The sequence below is a fragment of the Melanostigma gelatinosum genome, assembly GCF_949748355.1.
Source record: "Melanostigma gelatinosum genome assembly, chromosome: 11".
NCBI lineage: Eukaryota > Metazoa > Chordata > Actinopteri > Perciformes > Zoarcidae > Melanostigma > Melanostigma gelatinosum.
This window is the reverse complement of record NC_136644.1, coordinates 17,121,505-17,147,355: the sequence shown is the minus strand read 5'-3', so window position 1 is coordinate 17,147,355 and position 25,851 is coordinate 17,121,505. Positions and strand designations below refer to the sequence as shown.

Here is a 25,851-nt window from a genome sequence, read left to right as displayed (position 1 = left end):
TAAATACATAACATGTGGTACACAGTTTACTAAAACCCGATGAGGTTTTCAACTGAAATTGACCAAAATGCTTATGATTGTGCAACAGTATACGACTCAACTGCATCAAGAAACATTGAGTCTTAAAAGGTGATTTAACTGACAAAGTATTTAGAAACAAATGAGTATAATTTGCTTTCCCGAGCCTTAAGCTGTCCTTCATTTAGGTTATCGACACAAATGAATATATTTATCAGGCTTTTATTGGACATTTTTCTTTACTTGACGTCATGAGTAAATCAGTGGTTGTGAATGCATTCATCCTCCAACAAGGGGCAGAAATAACATTTGAGGTGAAGTTTCCAAATGTAATTATACCTTAAATTTTTACTAGATTCTTACTAGATGCAAACATGTTCCCTCAAATGTTTACCATCCAGATTCACAACATGTAACGCTCTCCAAATCCATCACACATTTTTTGTGTAAAAAAATATTTTAGTTTACTACATAGAATGATTTTTCTTTTTTTATATTAAAGAGGATGTAGTCTGACAACAGGTGTGTTTGTTTACTTTCTGTATTTTGCACAACAGTTTCAAAATGTTGCACCTACAAAATGTGATTTGCCGTTTCAAACACCTTGAAGGTTGTCAAAACTTTGACTGAATATAAGAAGTGGACGTCGTCATCGTGACATCACACGTTGGTTTGTGGACTGCCGTTCCCTATATTGGCTTACCGCCATCGCCATGTTGTTTTTTGCAACCGGTAAATGGAAGTTACTATATTTTGAATGCGGAGGAGTGACGTAGAGACACCGTATATGGTTCTGGTAGCGGCAGCAACCTGTCAATCACAGTAATCCCGTCCGAAAGCATTCTTTGAGGTACGAAACAAACTCAGTTCTATGTTTATTATTTGAACCTGAGTGGTTCTTTGGAAGCTACAGTGTCCTGTGATGACAAAAATATTGAACATTTTATCAGCATGAATCCAGATCAGTTAATATATTTGGGAGCATTATCAATGCAAGGCTTTTCTCAAGCATTCTTGATTTTCCTCAGCCATAGAGCATTCAACATTATTTAGTACGTTTCACTTGAATGGTAACATTTCATAGACAAATCATTTAAGAGGACATGAATTGTTTTATAGTCTTATTTTCAGATGTTAAGCCAACATATGAGATGGTTTTTATTGGATGTAGTCATGCCACTGTGTATAAAGTTAGAGATACAGAGATACAGTAGCTATAGTTATAGTTTGTGCTATAGCTATAGTTTATGCTGCTGAATACTCGCTCCCTCAACAACAAAGCATTACTCATTCACGACATTATCACTGACAGAAGCATTGACATTCTATGCCTAACAGAGACATGGCAAAATCAGCAGGACTTTGTGACACTCAACCAAGCCACACCCCCAGGCTATGTATACATCCAGAAGCCCCGCTTCCTGGGTCGTGGCGGTGGACTGGCTGTTATCCACCGAGCCGGCATCCTGGTCAAAGAGCTCCCAGTACCTACAACCTCCTCATTCGAGTGTGTTGTCTTCAAACTGGCTGGGTCTGCTCCGCTCCTGGTCGCCCTCATCTACCGCCCACCTAAAGCCTCCACTACCTTCCTGTCTGAGCTTTCTGAGTTGCTCACCTCTCTCTTCTCCATGTCTCCATCAATTTTCCTGCTTGGCGATTTCAACATTCATGTGGACTCCAGCAACTGCAAGTTTGCTACTGAATTCCTGTCACTCCTGGACTGTTTCAGCATCAAGCAACATGTCAAGGGTCCCACCCACAACAAAGGCCACACACTGGACCTGGTGTGCTCTACCGGCCCACCACCCCCCGACCTACAGCGTCTGGACCTGGCTGTATCTGACCATCACGCCATCCTCTTCACTGTTCCTGTCTCCCTGCCCAGGCAGCATCCTAAACGCACCATCATGTTTAGGAACATCAAGACTGTGAGTGCACCAGCCCTATCCAACCTGATAGCTACCCACATGGCCTCGGCTCCCTCCGACTCCACCGTGGACGGCCTGGTAGCCCACTACAACGCTGCCTTATCCCTCAGTCTCAACTCTCTCGCCCCCATCAAAACCCGGACTGTTTCCTTCACCCGCCCTGCCCCCTGGTTCACTTCCGAACTCCGCAGCATGAAGGCCTCTGGTCGCCAGCTGGAGAGGCTTTCTAAAAAAACTGGCCTCACGGTCCACCTCCTGGCCTTTCGTGACCATGTGGAAACCTACAAGGAAGCTCTCTCTCAGGCCAAAACAGTATACTACTCTCGTTTGATCGGTGCCCAGCAAAGCAACCCTCGATCATTGTTCTCCACCATCAACCGCCTACTCCGCCCCATTGACGCCCCCCATCCCTCTGGTGCTCCCGATCTCTGCTCCAAATTCCTCGACTTCTTCCAGGCGAAAGTCGACTCCATCCACCAGCAGCTCCTGACACCAGCCCCTCCCCCTCCACCCGCACTTCAGCCACCTGGCAACGCCCCCTCAGCGCCGCACCTCTCCCTTTGTGACCTCTCCTCCTTCTCCCCTGTGGATGCTCCCCAACTGGCCAAGTTGGTCAGCTCGGCCAAGACGTCCACCTGCTCCCTGGACCCCATGCCTACAGCCCTGGTCAAGGACTGCTTACCCACCCTCTGCCCCTACATGGTGGACATCATCAACGCTTCTTTGGCATCTGGTATTGTCCCTACCAGCTTCAAAACTGCCTCAGTCACCCCCATCCTCAAAAAGCCTGGCCTGGACATTGATGACCTCCACAACCACCGGCCGATCTCCAAGCTCCCCTTCCTCAGTAAGACTCTGGAAAGAGTAGTCGCCGGCCAACTCCATCTCCACATGTCCAACCATGAGCTCTATGAGCCCCTCCAATCCGGCTTCAGACTCCAACACAGCACGGAGACCGCCCTCATTAAGATCATCAACGATCTCCTCATTGCTGCTGACTCTGGCCGCCTCAGCATCCTCATCCTCCTGGACCTCTCTGCAGCATTTGACACTGTCTCCCATACCATCCTCCTCAACCGCCTATCTGACCTTCTAGGGGTCACTGGCACCGCCCTCTCCTGGTTTTCATCCTACCTCCATAACAGGGAACAGTTTGTTTCCATCAACGGCTCTATTTCCCCCCTAGCCCCAGTCAATCATGGCGTGCCCCAAGGCTCTGTGCTTGGCCCCCTCCTCTTCACCATCTACATGCTCCCCCTCGGCAAGATCATCCGCCATCACGGACTGAACTTCCACTGCTATGCTGATGACACTCAAATCTATCTCAGTACTACTCCATCCTCCCAGTTCCCCCCTCAGTCCCTTGTCAACTGCCTGCATGAAATAAAAACCTGGATGTCATCAAATCTCCTCAAACTCAACACCAAGAAGACAGAGCTCATGGTTGTGGCACCCAAGGCGCTGCTCCGGAAGGTTGGTGACTTCATCCTCGAGGTTGACGGCTGCTCCATCTCCCCATCTCCTGAAGTCCGCAACCTGGGTGTCATCCTGGACTCCACCCTTTCCTTCGAGTCCCACATCAAGTCCGTCACCAAAACTGCCTTTTTCCATCTCCGGAACATTGCCAGACTCCGACCGTCACTCTCGGAGTCTGTTGCTGAAACCCTGGTCCATGCATTTGTCACCTCCCGCTTGGACTACTGCAATGGTGTCCTGTTCGGGGTACCCAACAAAACCCTGGACAGGCTCCAGTATGTACAAAACTCTGCCGCCAGGGTTCTCACGCACACAAAGGCCTGGCAGCACATCACCCCCACCCTCATCAACCTCCACTGGCTCCCGGTCAAGTCCCGCATCTCATACAAGATCCTCCTCCTCACCTACAAGTCCCTCCATGCCCATGCCCCCCAGTACCTATCGGACCTCCTCCGCCCACATGCCCCTCCCCGGAACCTGCGGTCTTCAGACTCTGGCCTGCTTGCCACCACCCGCACCAAACTGCGAACCTTCGGGGACAGAGCTTTCAGTGTGGCAGCCCCCACCCTCTGGAACTCTCTCCCTGCGGTGATCCGCAACATCTCCACTCTGGACGCCTTCAAAAGGGCCCTCAAGTCCCATCTGTTCGCCAAGGCTTTCGGCCCCTAGTTTACTTGTTCTGTTTTTCTGACTGTTTGTCTAAACTGTTTTTGTCTAAACTGTTACTCTTGTAAAGCGGCCTTGGGTCCCCTGAAAGGCGCTATATAAATTAAAGTTATTATTATTATTATTATTATAGATAAAGTGTTTTGGTCTGACTGAGTTTGAGATCCAACTGGTTTTCATCACCTCCACTAGAGAGCAGCAGTTCAGTTCCACTACTATCTATTAGATGTCAGACGAAGTCTCACAAATCCAGGTTGAGATCATTCTTATTTAGTAGAAGTAGTGCTCAGATCATTAACTTAAGCAAAGTGTTTTACCCCAAATTCTAAAGGTACAGAAGTGTTCTCAGTAATACAAAGTGCCACATTGGGCTCAATTAAAACCTTTAATATGTGTGTATTTTGGTTTTAAATGACAGTGCAGCATACAGAGCGTTTAGAAAGTTTTCAGTAACTTGTTCTTTTTTTACGTTGCAGCCTTTTGATAGAAATCATTTAAATTCATCGTTTCCCCCTCAATCCTCACTCAATATCCCATAATGACAGAGCAAAAACAATAATTTCGATTTTTTTTACATACTCTTAGAAATAAGTTCAAACTGTTCAATCTTGGTTTCATCAGACCAGAGAATCTGCTTTCTGGTTTGCAAGGAGAGGAGAAGGAGAGACTTCTGGCTGGTCACTCCATAAAGCCCAGATCAGTGGAGTGTTGATGGTTGTCCAAGTTTCTCCACACAGGATCTCTGGGGTTTAGCCAGAGTGACCCTTTTCCTAAAATTGCTTAGTTTGGCCGGCTGCCAGCTCCAGGGAGCGTCCGGGATGTTCCAAGCTTATACCATTTGAGAGTTCTATCTTTGGAACCTTCAAAGCCACATCATTTTTGTGTAGCCTTTCCAGGATCAGTGCCTCAACACCATCATGTCTCTGAGATCTGCAGGACGTTCCTTTGACCTCATGGCTTCATTTTTGGTCTCATAAGACATCAGGAGATCTTATATAGACAGGTGTGTGTGCCTTTCCAGTCATGTCCGATCAGGTGAATTTATAAATGAAGTATGTTTACTTTTGTCACTTTAAGCATATTTTGATGCTAATAATTTTACTTCATTTTTTAATGCAAAGATGATATTGCATCATTGCATTTTCTTGTCAAGAGTTCAGTCTAATGTAATCGAATAGATTTATTATTACGTTCCTTCGAAAACAAAGTTTTGCACTATTATTTTAAATCAATCAATTTCGATTACATACAATTACATAAATGGGACGACATGAATATCTTCATTTTCAACATTATTTATTTAATCTGCTACCGTCTGCTTCCTCTCAATTAAAGGCTTGTGTACCAAATGTATAAATCTGTGGGATTCCACAGTCATTTGTCTACGACAAGGACAAGATTAGTTACTTTTCAATCCAGAAATTCCAACAATCATTAACGTGTTGTTGGTAAATGTATCTTGTTAAGCGTCTGCCACCTTACCGCACCTCACTTGTCTGAACATTTAGCTTCTTGGCGACTGAAAGCACAGTAGCACAATGAAATTTGACAGCATACTTTCAGAAATTGACGGATTTGGAAAATTCCAAATCCAGCTAGTGTTGATTCAGATGCTATCTCGAATTACTCTGTCATGTCACTTCCTGCTGAATAACTTCATGGCAGCTGTTCCCTCTCACCACTGCAACGTCGTTGCTCTGGATGATGGAGGCATCTTCGGGAATTTAACTCGGGAACAGAAACTGTCTGTTGGTGTACCAGCAGATCAGGATGGGACTCTGAGCTCCTGTCAGATGTTTTCAAAGCCCCAATATCAACATCTGTCAGGCTTGAACAGCAGTGAAGATGCAGCTACTGTTCAGTGTCAGAACGGATGGGTGTATGACAACAGCACATTTAAATCTACTTTGGCAACAGAAGTAAGTGTCTTCAATTTAACAGTATTCTTTCATGTTGTGTATGTTTTGATCAATATTATATTCCATATATTTATTGGAATCAAATGTTTGTCAGCATTCAATGTGGTTGAATTCTTTTTAATAAAATGCAAAAAGTCGGACAAATTTTGGTTTTGACCAAGTTAATCTTCCATGATGGAGAACTCCAAAATTACTAATTACCAGCAGCTGCAGTGACGCTGGTATTGTTTTCACAGTGTGCGTTTGTGTGTCTGTGGACAGAGTTTTGTGGCTAAGAACGCATCGCAACCGTGGAAGACACAGTCACAGCATTTTAAAGATGTGTAGTTGACACCAAAATAAAGGTTGAGCTTTTAAAATGCTTTTAATGAATTATTTGCAGTGGGATCTCGTGTGCAGCAGAAAAGGGATGAACAAGGCAACAGTCACCATTTTCTTCATTGGTGTTATGTGCGGAGCCCCGTTATTTGGGTATCTCAGCGATAGGTAAGATTGCTAAAGAACAGACCCAGTATGTCCTCTATATTCCAAAAAGACACTGACACTCTAAAACATGTCAGATAAGATTAACTGCATCAATTTTACACTTGGAGTTTTATAGGTCTGATTCATTTTGTGGCTTTCCAAAATCAGAAAAATTTACCCTTGTGGTGTCATCAGGGGTATTTCAGCTTGCATAAGCTGTGTGTGTAAAAGATAATAATGATAAGAAGAAGACGAAGAAGAAGAAAATGTCAATAATGTAACGTATTTCACAGGCTTGACTTGCTTAAAAGTGTTGTTCAGCATGTTCCTCTTAACAAACAGAGAGCAAATGATGTCCGATCTCATGAGTTGAGAATAATATTTGGTTCATCTCTATCTCATTATTTTGAACACAATCATTACTTTTAACATTTTCTTTTCATGACCAGGTTTGGCCGACGGCCGCTGCTATTGGCGTCTTATTTGTCGTCCTTGACATTTGCAGTCCTGAGTGCATTCTCCCCATCGTATGTGATGTTTGTCATCATGAGGTTTTTTACAGGAATGTCACTCGCAGGAATAAGTATCATCTCTATTGCTCTAAGTAAGTAGCCTTCTAAAACAATGAGATGAGGAAAATAGAATATAATAGAATAATAATGGTTTTAGTTTCAAGAAATTAAAAGTGAAAACATTTCAATCTGACTTTTCATCTGTGCTGACATTCCTCCAGATGTTGAGTGGTTTGGCTTGGCACACAGAACCTTTTCTGGTACAATCATAAGCCTGGATTGGACACTTGGAACCATGCTTCTGGTTGGAATTGCATACTATGTAAATCATTGGAGGATGCTTATTGTAGCAGTGACCTCCCCCTTAATACTGTCCATCCTTACTTGGAGGTATTAAAGTTTAATATTTTTCACTTTGCAGCATAAAAAGCTGAATCCTATCAGAAGACACTGAACTCACCACACTTATTTCTTCAGGTGGCTTCCAGAGTCAGCGAGGTGGCTCCTGGCAAACGGGAAGACAGACGCTGCCCATCATTACTTAATGCAATGTGCCAAGATGAACAACAGAATTAACTATATGACCACCATCACACAAACGGTACATTTTAACGTTGGTTAACTGACAATCTCACAGTGATAGAAGACTACGGTCATGTGCAGAAAATGTTGTGAAAAAACAGTTTGCTTTCTAATAGGAATTACTGGAATCTGCACAAGGTGACACCTTAGATAAGAAGTACACCATTGTGGATCTTTTCAAGACCCCAAATATTAGGAAACTTTCTATATGCTCAGGAATAGTATGGTAAGTGTCTGTTTCATGAGATCCTCTTTCATTTATGTTTGTGTATGGAATAGACAAACCAGTTAAAACATTTTAGCAAGCTTTAGACATGCTGCTACGTGGATTTTAAACATGAGGCAGAGCCACGCTAGATGTTTCCGCTTGTTTCCAGAGTTTATGCTAAGTTATGCTAATTATAACCAGGCTATATCCCTGTAGTTGAATGGCATCAATCATCTCATCTAACCCTGAGAGAGAAAGCAAATAAGCATATTTTCCAAAATGTTGAACTATTATTTGAACATACTGAGGACATTGATCAAACACGAGTAAATGTTAAATATTGACAATTATCCCTCTAATAAAGATATCAATACGTACATGTTAATGTGATATATTTCACATATTATGCAATGTTGTATATAATTAAAGGATGATTGAGGATACCAACATATTATAATGCATTGTAACTGTGAGGCTAAAATGACTGCTGTCTGTTTGCAATGGCACTGAAATCAGCCATGTTTTTAATCACAGTCAAGATTAATAAAATGATCACGTCAGCAAGTACTTTGTTCCATTTTCTAGGTACGGAGTTGCATTAACATATTATGGGATAAGTCTGAATATCACCGGGTTTGGACTAGACCCATACCTCACACAAATCATATTTGCAATAATCGAAGTGCCAATGAAGATCGGTGTGTATTTCTTCCTGGAGAAAGCTGGTAGAAGGTCTGGTGAGATGGGAACTCTGCTGTTAACTGGCCTCTCTCTCTTCATCAACATTTTTGTTGCAAAAGGTTATTTTTATTTGAATCTAAATTCAACAAAAAATTGTCAACTTATCTGAGAATGTTTCTGATTAAATATCGAAACATCTTCCCTCAGATAAGTTGGCCATTCGTACTGTCGTGGCAGTCCTTGGAAAAGCCATGTCAGTAGGCTCATTCACGATCCTCTATCTCTACACAACTGAACTCTTTCCTACAGTCATACGGTTAGTTAACAACAAACTTATGGAGCCTTTTTTCACCACAGACAAGGATTTACATTTACCTCAGTGCTTTCATTTTTCAGACAGAATGGTTTAGGCTACACTTCTTTTCTGGGGCGGCTGGGCGTGTCCATCTCTCCACTCATCATGCTATTGGAGGACGTATGGCATCTCCTCCCTGCAATCATTTATTGTACAGTGGCAGTCGGATCCGGTTTAGTGTCTTGGCTCCTGCCTGAAACATTAAACGCCCGACTGCCAGAGAGCATCGAGGATATTGAGAAACCAAGGTAATAAGGAAAGGAAGATGACATGTATTTTAATATTAAAGCTACTGTAAATTATTAGCCAGCTCACTGAACTTACTAAAGAATAATCCAATCAACCCCATGAAGGCAAGTGGGTTATGGGTAATTCTTGTACTTTTACAGTTTACACATCTTCCTAAAAAATTGACAGGATTTAATGATTTGCAGGTCTCAAAGATTGTTGTCCATGTCCTTTCCTGAACTCAAATGAATTCATGATATGACTAAATTAAGGTGTATCTATATTGCAGGGGACAATCCATGAGGAAGAAGGAGATTCAATGAAAATCACATTCATTGACATTGACAGTGATACTCAGTCTGTCCACAGTATATTTGTTATGCAATTTATGAAGTCTGAATAATATTGTGAAAATCCCAATAAATACTTAAACCATATCCAAAGGTGTACTGTCTAAATGATGTTCTGCACTGACGGAAGTCGAACACCATAGAAGAAGCCAGAAGAAGAAAAATGAAGCATGACTGCAAATGTCCTTGTAGCTGTCAGTGAGAACACCACGACAATATCTGTGGCAACAACAATCTGATCAGCCTTGTAGCGTCCTTCATTTTATTTGTATGCTGTCTTTTGAGCAACACAGTCCCAAAGTTATGGAAACATTCAACTATTGCCCCTGTTGCTAAGACTAAAACCCCTGCGACATTTAATGACTCCAGGCCTTCAGGTTGTTGCTTTAAATTGCCTGATAGGAGGAACAAGAGACACTGTCACTTTTTCTTTGTCCCTGCTTCATTCACATGTTAAATGCAGACAGTAGCTTATTATTATAAGGCAACAATGCTCATTTGTAGTATATCATTTCAATCAGGAGAGACGAGTAAGATGAAGAAAAAAATGATTAAGACAATAGTTTATTATGAGCAGATGTGTGATGATAAAGTATTGACAGAGTATTTGGAGCTTGGACTCGACAGGGAGATTTGTAATTGAGGGACGTCTGCTCTGAGCAGCGGCAAGATAAATCCCCACTCGGAATCCAGACAATGAATGATGGCTGACGAGGCTGATGAAATGATGAAGTTGATAATTATGCAAGGACTGGGCGGTGATAGGGAGGTGGAGTAACAGTGACATGAATGTACTATTGGATAGAAGGGACCAGCTGATCAGAGCAGCTGATATCCTGATTGACAGCAGCAAACAATGAGAGAAAGGAAATGAGCATGTGTGAGAGGAGTGAATGGCAGATGTATGAAACGCTTGTTGTTAGAATTCCACTGCAGGCGGATGGGACTCCAAACAACTGTCTCCTGAGATGTTCATCTTTAAAATCATGAACAAATGTTTAATCTGTTCAGTCCATTGTACATACATGATCACTCAAACTGAGAACAAACTTTAAAAATGGATGACAGCTTGGACACAGCTATTCTGTGTGCCAGTGGGCAGTTGTCCGTTGAAACTGTGTGATGATACATTTTCTGAAAAAACTGACTCAATACAAAGCAGTTATGTCCATAATTGCAGTGTGCGTGGACTTGTGCTTGTCATGTAACAGTACTGTTGCTACTGCAGCTACTTGCTCACTGATGTAGAGCAGTGGTTTAACTTTTGACCTGTTGCAGATACCTGCCAGTCAATCAGAAAGTATTATTTTTGGAAAAAAAAGAGAATTTTTGCCTTCTCTCTGTTGATAGGTTTGGTGTGGGTCTGTTCGTATTACGGCATCAGCTTAAATCTCACTGTTATTTGATGTGAACATTTATCTCATACAGTTCAGCTACAACGTGACTGAACTTCCAGCAGAAGCATTCATCTTTTTCAATTTGAACAAGAGAGGCTGAAGGTTGAATCCGGCTGGAACAGGTGTTCTAACTGGACTGTGTATATTCTGCAACATGTTTGTCCATCAAGGTAAATGATCAATGCTGAGACTAATATATAGCTATTGCAACAATAATAGATGACAACAACTGTAGACAAACCTATACTTGGATCAAGAATAGGAAATTTGCAATTTAGATTCCCTGAGTGAAAAATAAATAAGGTCACTGGGAGATGCCAAAGTCATGAATAGTCAAATTTGCTTCACATAGTGGCTTTAATTACAATAACAAACAAGATATAAGTTCAAATGAGTTAAAAACTATACTATTTTCTCCCTGGTGGCTGTTGCTGCAGGGCTGTCAGCTTCTTTTCTTCCTGAGACACAAAACATGTGCCTACCATAGACTATTGAGCATGTAGGGCACACAAGGTAATGAGCCTTCGTTTTGATTTCAACTTTTTTGTGTAGCCTTACGTATCACGGATTCATGTCTACTTTATGTGTTGCAATGCAATAACGATGTGATATTTCTTAAATAAAATGTAATAAAGTGATGACTCATTTCACCACATGCTGACTGAGGTTCCTGCTTTAACTATTAACACAAATGTAAACTCTGCTTCACACTCAGACAGATTGAAATCAGTGGTTACGTGAGGTAAAACATTGATTTTCTCTGGGTTTCAGAAATGCCAACGGTTGCCTTGACCATTTCTTAGAGTGAAGTTGGCTTAATTCTTTTTAGTGTGAAGGCGTGTGCATCTGAGGATTTTCTTCTTCTCTCAGTTTCAAAGGATTTTGCACACAGTGGGAGGCCACAATGAAGTTCGAGAACATTTTAGCCGACATTAATGGATTTGGAAGATTTCAAAAAATGATCATTGTGATCAGTTTCATTGGCCGCTTCACAATGCCCTGCCATTTCATGCTAAACAACTTCATAGCGGCTATTCCTTCTCACCACTGCGACATCAGCTCTCTGGGCGACGGAGGTTTTTTTAGGAATTTATCCCAGGCAGAAAGGCTTGCTGTAAGTATTCCAGTAAAGGAGGATGGGAGTCTGAACTCCTGTCAGATGTTTGCAGAGCCTCAGTATCATCTGCTGATCAACTCTTCCAACATGACTGATCTACCCACAGTGCCGTGCCAGAACGGGTGGGTGTACGATAACACCACCTTCAAGTCTACTCTGACCTCACAGGTGACCTTAATTTCTTGTCATTAGTAAAAATAAATAAATCTGACGAAATAAAATGTACTTGTTCACCATCATGACCTCCTTTTAGGGAGAAGTCACTCATCATCCGTCTTTCTCTATTTGTCTGTTTAAGTGGGACCTGGTGTGTGATAGAAGAGGGAAAAACAAAGCAACTGCTACCATCTTCTTTGTTGGAGTGATGTTTGGTGCAATAACCTTTGGAAGTCTGAGTGACAGGTATTGCAGCTTGGCTCCTTGACATTCAGCTTACTACTTTGATTATCAAGTGGTTCAACCAATCAGTAAAATCAAAATTTGGAAACTCTCTGACGCTCCATAGGTTTGGCCGAAGGATCATGCTGCTGGTGTCATATGTGTCTGGAATGCTCATTGCTGTTGCAAGTGCTTTTTCTACATCCTACGTGATGTTTGCAGTGCTGAGGTTCTTCACTGGGTTTTGCATCACCGGCATCGCCATTGTCACAACAGTCCTCAGTAAGAATATATTTAAATTTCTGTTGTAAGCTGTTACATGTTTTCTATATCACAGCAAGTTCAGAAGCCCAGGCTAGCAAAGGTGTACAAAAAATACATTTGTTTCTCTGAATTTTGATCCCTGCAATGTGATGAGGTGTTTGTTTTTTTGCAGGTGTGGAATGGGTGGACATCGAGCACAGGAAGCTGGTTGGAGTCATCGACAGCTTATCCTGGACATTTGGGAACACAGTTTTTGCAGCTATTGCTTATTTTGTGACTGATTGGCGGCGGCTAATTGTTGCTGTCACCTCACCTCTAACCTTGGCCATTATCACCTGGAGGTAGGACTGAATAGCTCAGATCTTTTCAGAAGTCCTCTACCATGAGCCCTGGAGACATTGTGTTTTGGGGTGCCCAACATTTGCATTGGTTCAGGATAAATGTTGGGGGGGGGGGGGAACGATGTAGTTCGCACACGAATATTGCAAACTCTGAGAAATGTTACAAGACAATGTTTAAACTATCAAAGGCTCATCTTCCAAAGGTTTAACGCCGGTTTAAGATCAAATGCGTGAGAATGAATACAAAGTGAACTTTAGTTGTAGCTTAACCCTCCTGTTACCTTCAAATTTACTAACATCTTTTACTATTGGGGTCAATTTGACCCCAGCAATTTCAACCTCCAGAAAATGATCATAATTCAAATTTTTGTCCAAGTTTATGTATTAGGAACTTTTTGCTTGTTTGTTGACTACCTAAATAGCGCATTCAATTTTTAAAAAAAAGACACCCACCCCCTTAAACATCCGGGAATACCTGTTAAGCGACTATGGAGAAATATGCAGATCAGAATAAAATCTCACTGATTGACATATCATTTAAAAGAGATAATTTGTTGGTGTTTTAATGGCTTTATATTATCTCTAAGTACATATTTTTGTTATCTGTAAAGTTTGGAATGAAAAACTATTTCTGTTATGAAGACGAGTAACATTCGTTATGTTCGGGGTCAATTTGACCCCAGGAAAAACAAAACCAATTTCCAAAATTTTGAAGGATTTTATTTGTTTTAAAGAACATCATCATCATCAGAACATCAGTAAAGAACACATAACACTTCTGTATATACAAAAAAACTATAAAAAAATACGTGTGCATCAGGGATTGTTCTATGCTACTAATGCGAATATGTATGTGCGAGATAGTAAAAAACAAAGTTACATGGTCACTAAAATTAGTTTGACAGAATACGAACTGACAGAATATGAACAGTATGTTATTTTTCCTTCAGGCCACCAGAAGGTACATTCCAGCCTGTTGTTTGCACTACTGTACACATGATGTGCAGAGAGTGCATGCATGTTCCTTGCAGATGTATTTCTTGCATTTCACACAGGTGTTGCTGGTCTTGGAGTCATTTATGTTGGGACAGACCTGGCACCTGCCACGTTTCTTGCCTCCAGTTTGAACCACTAGAGGAGTTGGGGTGTATGTCTCTGTTTGGATGTCCTTCACAACGGTTGCAGCAGCTGTTGATGCTCTCGGAAGGCACCGTCTTCTCTCGATATGAGGTTTCACCAAACGCGTAACCCAGTTGCTCCAGGAAAATCCTCCTTTGACTCAGTTTTCCGCTGTTCCAGTCCTTGTTCATTTCCCTCCATATTACAAAGGCATTGTAGGCGCTCACATCAATGATGTTGAAGAAAATTACAAGGGGCCAACGGGCAGTCATGCGTCGGCAGCTGTATGTGGCTGTGACCTTGTCCAGGTTATCAACACCTCCTTTTGTCTCGTTGTAGTCCAAGACCATTTGTGGTCTTCTCTGGTGCTCAGGACAGCATCTTTGTGCATGGTGCTCATCAGCAGGACATTTTTCCCTTTCTTGGGGCAGTAGCAGACAACAGTGGCTTTGTCAGTAAAGGCAAAAATTGAAGATGTTACCTTCCTGTTCTTCATCAAAAGCAGCTCAGTGGGAAGCTCCGGCTTGTTTTTTCTCACTGTCCCTAATCTTCCTTTTGAGAAGTTCTTCACCCAGGGCGTACGATGCGAAAAAATGATCACATGTAATGTTGTGACCATTCAGTCCTTCAGCCATGTCAAGTACCACCCTCATGCCCTGGTTTTTTTCAGGCGCTTATCCAGGGGATTTACCAGTATACACCTGCATATTCCAAGCATAGCTAGACTGTGCATCACATGCTGCCCATATTTTGATTCCATATTTGGCCGGTTTGCTCGGACTGTATTGTCTGAAGGGACAGCGTCCACGAAATGCAACCAGACATTCATCCACAGTCACGTAGGGGCCTGGATTATAAAGAAAGGGTAATCGTTGAACCCACTTGTCCCGTACATCCCGTATTGCTGCAAGTTTGTCACGCTCTCGTTGGCCCTGCCTTGTTTCTCTGTCATCAAAGCGTATAACACGTGAGAAAACATGGAAGGTGTTTAGAGACATGGTGGCTGGAAATATTGCCCTTCCAGTGTCAGCAGCCCAAAGGCTTGCTGTTGCTTCGCCTTTTGACTTGTACACTCCTGCCAAAATGAGCAACCCAATGTAGGCTTGCAAGTCGGTCACATCCAAGTCTTTCCAACTCTTCCCATACACACGCCTGCCCTCTAAATTTGTCATCTCAAGTATATCCTTTTCAATTGATGGTGTTATGAAGAGCTCAAATGCTGATTTTATGTCATTGACATAAATGGTGCCTGCCAGAGACCATAGAGGATATTGAACAGCAGTGATAGTGAACACTGTCAAGCTGTTATTTTTTGTTTAAAAAAAAAATTTGATGACAGTATACGTACAACTTCATTTTCTGTTTATATGTCAATCACCTTCAGTTTTCCTTGGATATTGGTTGGTTGAAAGTATATTTGGGAGGTCTGTGCTCCAACACTTAAATTAGCAGCAGCACTATTTACAGTAAATAGAAAAATACTTAGTGGTATAAGGCAAGGGCTTCCAACCTTTTTTGGCGCATGTCCCTTTATAACCATGTTATGACCTACAAGTTACTTCCTGAGCAGTTGAGAGTGATGTTCCCTTGCCTGATGTTGTCCAGTGTTTTAAAAATGCCAGATTTTAAGAAATGTAAACAATTTTGTCAGGCAGTAATGTTTATTTTCTGTCACTGTGATTCCTCTGACTCCCAGGGTCATTACCACTGTTATAAGGTGAATCATAATCGAATATCTACATTTGTGACAAAATAAAGTATGTTAATAAAAAGCGCTTTGGATCTAATTCTGTTTCCTACATACTTAAACCAGAATACATTTTCCATATTTTGTATGTAGAGTGCATCGTAAGCTGAGACACACATTAGGTAATACATAAAACAAATGAGCTGCACAGTAATAAAGTGGCTGCTCAGAACTTTTAAAAAGCACAAAAAAATAAATATGTAGTAAAGGAGAAATAATGCTCAGTTCCAGGTTCATGCTTGTGTTTTGGGTTTCTACTAGAACATGCTGTTTACATGCTTAAATATAAACATTCAGATACACTGCAACAGGAAATTAACTGGAACACGTTTAGAAGTTTACGAGTAATACTGTGAAAAGTGAATTTTCACAATATGGGACCTTTAAGATATTAAAATACTGAAAGTGTAGTATTGTGCAACAGTTGTACTACCCCGTGTTTTGATTGATCATAAACCAGTCTGAAGAATTGTTCACATATTTATATCACACCAAATCAGTATCCCAACAACAACACTCCACTAGGGACCACACTACCTTTGGAATAACAGACTTTAGTAATTAAGATGTGCACAGAAAGGTCAAAGCTCCTTTATTAAAGGAACAAAGCACATCTTTTTTTATGACTCAGCAATCCACTAAAGGAAAGTCAATCACATCTAAATGACATGTTTCTGATACTCCTTTTGAAAATCTTTATAGCCAAGTCTAATATTTGCTGCTGATATTTCATCTAACATTACACTTAGTTACATAATTAACATTGATGGGAAAAAGAAACAAAACAAAACAAAAAAAGCAAACAAAATATAAAAATCAAAATGTCAAATTTTAAACATTAAGGTACAATGATACAGAAAGATCTAAAAACAAGTACCAAGTTGTTTCCAGGACACTTCTTGGCTATTGTTCAGTACTGGGAATACTCCTTGCTCTCTAGTTTGGCAACGATTCGCTCCAGCTGTCTTTTTGCCTCACATTGTGGGAAGTTACTCATTTCATAGTACTGGGGTGCGATCTTCACCAGCCTGCAACAGAAGAGAGAAGACCATGAATGAATCCGTCAGATCATGTACAATCGAAGCTCAGTGCCGTGCCCGTGCAAAACATGCTTGTTCGGAACGGACCGAATGCTCGGCCTGTGGTGTTGCAGCTTTCTCGAGAACCACTCATACAAACAACTTCACACACACGACATCCTGCTTCCACAGCAATACACCTGCCATGATGGCCCAAGTCGCTGACACATCATGCTGGACTCACCCTACCCCCCACCCCGCTGCTGCACAGAGTGCTGTTGGCTAGTATATTCAAAGTGTATCAATATTGAATGCGTCGCGTGAGTAAATTGCACAAAATTCAACAATGAACGTCCTCTGGTCCCCAGCAATGTACAGATGAACGGTTCTCGAGATAAGCGTAGGACATACCATATAAACATGCATACAATCCTTGCTTTTCTAGTTAGATGAACCTGTATTACAAAAAGTTAAACATCTTTGCACACATACCACTCTGGTTTGATGTCTGTGCACGTGCGGATGTAATTTTTGGTGGTGAGGACAAATTCATTGTAGAGCACCCACTCGGGCTTGTGGTCCAGGACTGTAGATGGGTGCAGTTGGACCACTTGGTTGTCTTTGACTGTGAGGTAATGACCTGTGCGCTCCAAATGAGCCACCTGGAGGATTAAAGAATATATTAATTAATGTAGACTTCCACAGGCACAGAGAGACGCAAGTCTGCAAACATCTGTGTTGCAAACTTAAGTCATATCCTGTAAAACACATCATGAATGACGTCTTTAGATCAGCGACTTAAACATTTGCTAATCTGCGTTTACCTGCATGAAGAAGCCGGTGCAGAGCGCTCTGCGGATGTTGGTGTAGTAATCTCTGCTGGTGAACTCTGTGCTACGACGGGGCAGGTTGAAGCGGTCCATGATCCTGGACAGCTGCTGCCGCACGTTGTCGGCAGACATCAGTGAACGGTAGTTGACAAAGTTGTCATAGCACCACTGGTTAGCCTCGTGGTCTGCAAAAACGTATGACAAGAATTCAGACATTTGCTGAAAGAAGGCTCTCCTTGTTTTTCATCTTCATCTCATCATGTCAATGTGTCATGGCCATTTGGATACAAGCTGGTAGTCAAACGCTGCTGTTTCATGCATGTGTCATAACAACAGCTTATATATCCACAGGCCTCGATCCACATTAGCTGGTGCAGAACATCTTTCCTTCTTGGGGTCCACACAAAGCATAAAAACATGACAGCAGATAACACTGAAAGACAAAACGATGTGAGGCAACTCAACAGTCGGCTTTTGTCGCCGCTAGTTTGTTGATGTATATTCTATATTCTGATATTTAATTTGTCCTACTCTGTTATTTCATTGTATATATTGTGCATTTTTTAATACTTAATATTTTGGGTTACTCTGTTACTTTGCTTACTTGGTATGTCTTGCTGCTGTAACATACAAATTTCCCCCTGGGGATGAATAAAGTACACATCTATCCATCTATCTATCTATGTGGGTTTGGTGTGTCGGGGCCTGAAGACGTGTACGTATGAGCATGATTGTGACATCGCAACTGGTTTGGAAAGAGACATCTCAAGTCCAGCAGTGAAACTTAGAAGAGATGACATGCCATTTTCTTGGCCAATGTCTTCCCCCTGATTTTGTTAAAAGTGTGACCTGCCCAATCACAGCAAGGCTCCAAACTACCGGTAAGTGTTTTACCAACTATACCAAAAAATGATTTCAACCGTATCAGTCAAAACATTTTTAGCTTTTTGCTACTGTCATCTATAGTGGTTATTTTGCATAAAAATAAAAGATTGTATTTTTTATTAAATTAGATTTTTAAAAATGATCTTGACATTGAAGTTTAATGTTTCATGCATGGGAATGAATAACAAGATAAGTGGCTGATTAAGTTAGCCAGTTGTCCCAAATATTCTTACGGTTGTTTCTCCATGGCTTACTTTGGACTTGCATTTGGGAGAAATTGTGAGCTTTGTCTTCCTTTCTCACGATGAAGAACTTCCACACCAACATCATGTGTGTGTGAAAATGTGCACAAACAAATAATGAATTGAAAATATGCCACTGGTCATAGGCGATCAGCTGAAAACCATCCGCTTCAATCGACAGCTGAGATTCGTCGCTGCATATTCAATATTTAAGTGTGAAACTTTTAAGCTGCTTACTTTGTTTGAAGGCGTGGTAGACATTGAGCAGCGTCAAGTGGTCTCCGTCGATGTGAGCAAACCTCATCTTGGACTCGTCTGCTGCCTTCTTAGCCTCCGTGGGTCGGACAAAACACTGTGGGACTAAACAAGGTTGGTATGGGCCCCAACAAAGCCGCCCATAGGGATGAGTCATATATTCAGAGAAAAATGGAGCAAAGCCTATGATGCTAGGGCACTCGACACTGCGTTGGGACAGGGCAGGACCACAAGCTCTATCAAAGGGGGCTGCAGTCTTTTCTCATGGTCAGTCCCAACTGTTATGGCTATTAGCTCGTAGAGAGGGGGTCATTTAACCACATCTGTAAAACAAGAGTTTTCACACAACTACAAAGTGTTAGGGACACCAGCAATGTTTTTACTTTTCAAGATTCAGAAATTTTACTTTTTCGTATTGAGAGATAAGGCTTAAGCTTGAGAGCAGATGATTGAAAAACTTCTAGGCTACATACGATAACTTATAATAATAATAATAATAATAATAACAATAACAATAACAACTCACAATGCGTTATTTAAATGAAAAGAAAATTCAGATTAACGCAATGAATATGAAAAACATGAAGTGGTGCCTGCCCTATCCACGGGCTGCTCGTCAATGAACATACTAAACTATCATGGCCTGAAACAATTACAATGTACAGAGTTCTTGCCTACTGGTTTAAACAGAAATAACTGTTGCTTCATGTTTACTGAATCTGAGATAATTTCTCCTGACGTCCTGCATCTGCTTTCATAAAACACTAATCAAGACTTTCATGGGAATTAAAATGTGAAAAAAACTTCAGTAATCCTACATTAAACATACAGTTATGAATAACAGCCCTGCCATCACATTTTTCAAAACTACCAGCGAGTAGTATTGTGATTGACCCCAAGAGGCTTGGCCTAGAGAAGGCAAGGAAGATGTCAGCCCAGTCCTGGGCATTACCTGACAGCATGGCAGTAATGGAAAGGATCTCGTTAGAGCAGTTAAACTCGCAGCTGGCAATGACCATCTTAGCCAGCTGGGGGTCCAAAGGGAACTCTGCCATCATGGAGCCCAGCTCCGTCAGGTCACCGTCATCATTGAGAGCTGCGAGGTAATTGAGCAGCTCAAGGGCCCTCATCAGTGTCTCAGGAGCTGCAGAAAGGGAAGAGACCGACAGAAAGGTCAGAGTCATGCGTAAGTGGAGATTAATAAAATGTTTTAGCAACTAATGCAGACCAACTCACCTGGTGGATCCATGAAGTCAAAGTGCACAAGGTCATCAATACCCAGCTTCTTCAGCTGCAGCACGACAGATCCCAAGTTGGATCGAAGAATCTCAGGGTATGTGTTGTCCTGGAGTGCGGGTGTATACAACGTTAATAAACAACTAAAACAGTCAGAAATGTGCAAAGAAGTCTGCGACTGTCACTTGCCTGCATCTCTGTTTTGTAGGCCTTCTCTGTGTAGAGGCGGAAACACTTCCCCGGGCGGGTTCTGCCGGCTCGTCCTGCCCTCTGCTGGGCAGAAGCTTTACTGATGGCCGTGACGAGCAAGGACTCAACTCTGATACGGGGATTGTAAACCTGGACACACGTTTTAAAAGCATGTTTAAATGAAATAGTTGACCTGTCGAGGGATGTCGAGCCACGAGCCTCAAATAAAGCATTCTGTATCTGCCTTTATATTCATGAGTTTTTCAGAATCATCTAAATTTTAATGCAGCACCACATTGCAAACAGGAATAAATGCACTAAAACTCCAGTGAGCTGAGCTACTTGGCCCACCTTTTGCTTGGCAAATCCAGGATCGATGACAAACACCACACCATCAATGGTCAGAGAGGTTTCTGCAATGTTTGTCGAAACCACAACCTGTGGATGAAGCAAAAGGCTCTCAGATATCAATTATCACATTCTGATAAGTAGGAACAAATAGACACATAATGTAAAGAAAGATACATAATTTAACCTGGTGGGATAAATTAAAATGCATCTCTTCTATTAGTTGAAATGTACCTTTCTTCCTATAGCACCATTGGGCTTCCTTGGAGGAGGCGGCTCAAAGATCCTTTGCTGCTGCTGTGGTGGCAATGTGGAATACAGTGGAATGATTTTGATGTCTCCGACGTCAGGTCCGAGGTCATCCACCTCACGCTTAATCCGTTTACAGGCCTCGTCAATTTCCTGAAAGAAAAATACTTTTTCAACTTGCGTGTATAAAGACAACTACAATGGACTGGAGTAATGCAAGTGTCACAAGTCTTACCTCTTGACCAGTTAGAAAGAGAAGGCAGTCACCTTCTTCTTCCTCACACATATGAATCTGGATGACGGTCCGGATCGCTGCCTCAAGGTAATCTCGCTCCGGTTCAGGAGTGTAGAAAATCTCTACAGGGTGTGTCCGCCCAGGGATGGTCAGGAGAGGACAGTTGTCGAAGTAAACCTGGAACTTCCCGGCATCTAGCGTGGCACTCATGACGATCACCTGTGCATGATGGGAAAACGTTGCTGTAAATGTTGTTTTTTCCAACTTCTGTTTAGAGACCAATACGTCAGAGGTGGAAAGGTTTGATTCGTGCCAGCAGCTCCATAACGCTTTTAATCACATCAGTATATAAAACTGACTAAATATATATTTGAATGAGATTTGTTGATTAAGATTATGCAATTTCTAAAGTTCTTAGTTCCAGAAGACGTTGCTCTGACGAAGTCTTGCCTTTATGCAATCCTGTGTAAAGTACCACACTGCTCCTCATCTGTTGTAAGAGTTCGTGTATGGCCATAATAAAAAACAAAAACTTTATTAGAATCAAAAAGAACACGCCATGTCCCCAGCCCGAGCTGCTCAGCATCTATTTCTTATATGCCTTCTCTTGAACAGTGAGGAAGTGTCTAATTCTAACAAATGGCAATGGAATTGAATTGGTACACTTGCTGATTCATTTATTGTTGCCTTCCAAGGACTCGCATCACTGTTAAAAGTTTCCTTTCGATATTTCCATTTCATTACATTGGAAAACGCCCAAGCTGGCTCTTCGTCACGTACAGAAATTTGATTCATTTTAGGAAAGAGAGTGACAGCGAGTGTATAACAGGGAGTGTATAGCAGGGAGTGTATAGCAGGGAGTGTATAACAGGGAGTGTATAACAGTGGCGTAAACCTGTGGGAGGCTGTCAACAGTTTTTTGGAATGTGTATGTTTTACACATGGAATCCTTTTCTTCGGCTTACCAATTTAGTAAAGCACACTGGTGTAGCAAAACATGACATATACCATGATTAAGGCAGGCAAATGATTAACTGCTGTTATTAAAAAGTGAGCTAGTACCTTTAGATCGGGTCTTTGACGCACCACCTCCTTAAGTACTCCCATTAGGATATCTGTGGCCAGAGTTCGCTCGTGGGCCTCGTCCAGAATGATGACACCATATCTCTCCAGCAACGGGTCATTCATAGCCTCTCTTAGTAACATACCATCTGTCATGTATCTAAAGAAATTACACGCGCGCTTTGTTAGATTGAGACGTTCTGGATCAAAACAATAAGACTGGTAGCTCTGTGCCTATAAAATACCTTACTTAAGTATAGTCTTAGCAGAGCTGCAGTCCTCAAATCGAATGGAGTAGCCGACTTCCTGTCCAAGCATGATGTCCATTTCGTCCGCCACCCTTTGAGCCACGCTCATAGCAGCCACTCTCCTGGGTTGAGTACAGGCTACCGCCCGCTTAGGCCCAGGCAAGCCCCTCACCATGTCCACACACCACTGTGGGATCTGAAGATTGAAAAGTTGCAATAAATTCAAAAGGAAATAATTTGAGAGGAAATCACATGTTTAAACGACACAGTGCTACCATACTGGTTATGCTGGGGCTTTAAAAGTCATTCAACATGCACAAAAGGTACTGGCTGATTTGTTGCATGTCAGACCTGTGTTGTCTTCCCGGAACCAGTTTCTCCAACAAGGACAAAGCTCTGATGACGTGTGATGATATCGCCGAATCTTTCCTTGTACTCCCACACTGGAAGCTGTAACCTTTTCTTCAGGATCTCATAGAAGCGCGGTGTGTGCGGCAGGTTGGTGAATGGGTTGACCTGCTGTTGCATAGCCAGCTGCTTGATGGGCGCTAAGCATGGCACGGGGGCCGTGCTGTTAGATGGGACACTAGAGGGCTTCGGGTCTCTGTCTCTGTCCCTATCTCGATCCCTGTCCCTGGAGCGGTCCTCACGGTCTCTGTCACGGTCCCGGTCTCTCCTGAAAACATCGGGGCAGGGCATAATAATAAATACTCCAATGTAAACCAGTATGAAGCTACCTTGTGAATTCCTGCCGATACTGCTGTCAGAGGGACAAGTGTTAATTTATGACATGACATGACATGAGCTGAACAGCAGAGATGGGAAACGTTTAACTCTGATGTTGTTTCAAGTTGTTTGTTGCAACACAACGCCAATAGCATCATAGCCCCTTCACAATAAAGAGAAAACTGAAAGAAGCAGTTTCCAATAAAGTTGAAGAGTATAACCTTCACATAACGTAGGTGTAACGTTACAGTACGTGAGTGAAATTAGTAAATGAGTGACTTGACCTAGCTACCGTTAATAATATACGTTAGTTCTCCGAAAGAAGAGACCACAAAGTTTTGGTTAGCAAGCATGCTGGCGCATAAGAATAGGGTTTGTTGGGAGGTCTCAAGGTGATCATTTCTTACAGTAGATTGCTATTACAACAACCAAATGACATTATTTTCATTTGTAGCTTGAGGTTAGGCAGCTAACATTAAGCCAAATTAAGCTAGCTAGCTAAGGTTGTTAGCAACTCGCTAAGTGAGCACTTTAGCCACACACACACACACACACGTGCCTCAATGGTGATGGTAACGTTTGATGGCTAGCGCCGTCCTCATTACATTAGCTAACCTACTTGAAGGTATTAAGCATTGCAGCAAGACGCAATTAATTCATAACCCTGTCTCTTAAGAACATTCAGGCACCATTGAGCAGTGGCACAAAAAAACAGAGCTCAAAAAATGAACAGCTGTGATTATATGTTAACTTTTCTCATTATAAATCAATGGTGGCTATTAGGCAAATCAACTAGCATCGGCTAATAGTTAGCTGGTACCTAACTGGTTAAAGCGGACATGTTAACGTTAACTGCGGAGCTTCACGTACCCTTCAGACCTCTTCTTAGTGGAGGAGTGGTCATCACCTAAATCCAGGCGATGTCTTTTGGACATCTTCGGGAAATAATTTGTTTCTTTTATATCTGTTAACGTTGATACAATTCCACCGGGCAAATTGTAGGTAGCTATCTAGGAGCTAACTTCTTCTTCTTCTTCTTCGGGCTTTAATGGCAGTTGCATCCTCAGCGTTGCACTACCGCCATCTTCTGGAGCTCCTACAGTGTCCGGGATGTTCTATTTTTCTCATCAGTCCTGTTCTCCTCAAGAAGCTGACCAAGCATCTTCTACCCACTTCCGCAACACTCCAATATGATCTGATCTGCTCCTGTTTTCCCCAATCTTTTAATTTTGATCACAAAAACCGGTTGGATGCTTCCCTATAATGTGAAGTGCACTGTTCGGATAACTGTGCCCCATTCTTCACCTATAATGTCTCCTGTTTTCTAATTTCCTCCCCTTCTTCTCACAATACCATCTCTATTTTGAATTTAATGTACGGTAAATGTCTTCCTCTTGTCCCAGATCCCAAATGCTGCTGCCACTCTTTATTGCTTTCCTTCTGATTTTGAAAGATTAATGTGTGTATCTATATTTTCTTTTTCAACAGCTTGTTTGGCTAATTAGTTCACTCTTTAATTTCCCAGAATGCCTGTATGAGCAGGAACCCATAGCACAACCTCACCACCTTGTTTCCTTATTCTTGCATATTATATGCTATTATATATATGATATTTCTTATATTCCTCATATCCATAAAACTCACCCACCAGATCTGCACCTTTTATTTTTTTAATTAATTTGAAGGAGTTTACAATCTACCACCAGAGTTTCTAACATGCAGGAATTAAAAGGCCATATTACAGTTGAGCAAAACTCATTTTCATGCACTCCCAGGTGGTCTCTTGTTGCTGCATCTCCTGACCAGCCAAAACGTAATTGTTGAGCTCTCTCCCTTTCCCAGCCTCTTTTGGTCGGATGACTATCTTCATGCCCCCCTCAGATACATCCAGTATGCCATCAGCTGTTTCCACAGTGGTATTTCTCCTGCTTCAACTTGAAGTGCACACACTGGCGATGTTCTCACTAAACACACTCTCAAAGCCCAAGCCTGAATTACATCCAGCCCTGCAAGCACAGATTTAGCAGCTGATCCACATACCACAATCCCATAGTCTAGCCTTGATCTGATTAGAGTTACATATATGTATTGATACTACAGTGATGCAGTATCAGCTCCCATCCCTCTCCTGTAAGACATCTCAAAACATTTATCACTTTCTTACATTCACCCTCCACATTATAGGCTCTCATGTGAATCTCGGGTCAAATACATTCCCAAAAAACGTTCAACTCTCTCCATGTAATTTCAGATTATTGCCTTCCCTGAGTTTCCTTCTGGTAAAGAGCATCATTTTTGTCCACTGAAAATGTAAATCCTAAATCCCCCCCCCCCCCTCATTTCAACTTGACACACCTCATATCTTTTCTTTTAATGTTCCACATTTCTCCCTCTTTTCCCCAGAGCCCCGTCATCTGCAAGCAGTGATCTTCCCATATCCATTGGCATATTTTCAAATATATAATTCATCATCACAGAGAATAAAGTGGGATTTATAACCAGGAGCTGACTTGGTTTTGGGTTCCTGTTTTATTCTTTTCAAATATATTTTACAGCAACTGTGCAGATGACATTAC

At 41.9% G+C, this 25,851-nt stretch overlaps 3 protein-coding genes across 3 annotated transcripts; 2 read left to right on the top strand and 1 right to left on the bottom strand.

Moving 5' to 3' along the window:
* Window positions 1-5,626: 5,626 nt before the first annotated feature.
* LOC306784171 (solute carrier family 22 member 7-like) lies at window positions 5,627-9,062 on the top strand (the record flags this gene model as incomplete). The annotated part of the gene is made up of 9 exons (XM_079278028.1): window positions 5,627-6,007; window positions 6,390-6,493; window positions 6,922-7,076; window positions 7,206-7,374; window positions 7,462-7,585; window positions 7,683-7,792; window positions 8,360-8,574; window positions 8,663-8,771; window positions 8,852-9,062. The coding sequence occupies 9 exons, from the start codon at window positions 5,627-5,629 to the stop codon at window positions 9,060-9,062; spliced, it is 1,578 nt and encodes a 525-aa protein (XP_079134154.1).
* Window positions 9,063-11,689: 2,627 nt separating this feature from the next.
* LOC306784054 (solute carrier family 22 member 7-like) lies at window positions 11,690-12,889 on the top strand (the record flags this gene model as incomplete). Its single annotated transcript, XM_079277873.1, has 4 exons — window positions 11,690-12,070; window positions 12,201-12,304; window positions 12,408-12,562; window positions 12,717-12,889. 4 exons carry the CDS (start codon window positions 11,690-11,692, stop codon window positions 12,887-12,889), a joined length of 813 nt encoding a protein of 270 aa, XP_079133999.1.
* Window positions 12,890-16,218: 3,329 nt separating this feature from the next.
* LOC306785239 (ATP-dependent RNA helicase DHX15-like) lies at window positions 16,219-24,349 on the bottom strand. Its single transcript, XM_079279534.1, has 14 exons — window positions 24,146-24,349; window positions 22,901-23,225; window positions 22,552-22,745; window positions 22,302-22,461; window positions 21,240-21,458; window positions 20,990-21,157; window positions 20,759-20,845; window positions 20,408-20,557; window positions 20,219-20,327; window positions 19,935-20,126; window positions 18,965-19,087; window positions 17,595-17,785; window positions 17,263-17,432; window positions 16,219-16,779 (listed from the first exon to the last, which is right to left on the bottom strand). Exons 1-14 carry the CDS (start codon window positions 24,208-24,210, stop codon window positions 16,662-16,664), a joined length of 2,271 nt encoding a protein of 756 aa, XP_079135660.1. The 5' UTR covers window positions 24,211-24,349; the 3' UTR covers window positions 16,219-16,661.
* Window positions 24,350-25,851: the final 1,502 nt, after the last annotated feature.

Excerpts from the sequence above, each read along its gene's own strand:
- LOC306785239 (XM_079279534.1), bottom strand. The coding sequence starts at position 24,210 with ATGTCCAAAAGACATCGCCTGGATTTAGGTGATGACCACTCCTCCACT. Across the intron at positions 20,558-20,758 it reads CTGGATTTGCCAAGCAAAAG|GTTTACAATCCCCGTATCAG; the intron begins GTGGGCCAAGTA and ends ACGTGTGTCCAG. Across the intron at positions 19,088-19,934 it reads CATTACTGCCATGCTGTCAG|TCCCACAGTGTTTTGTCCGA; the intron begins GTAATGCCCAGG and ends AACCTTGTTTAG.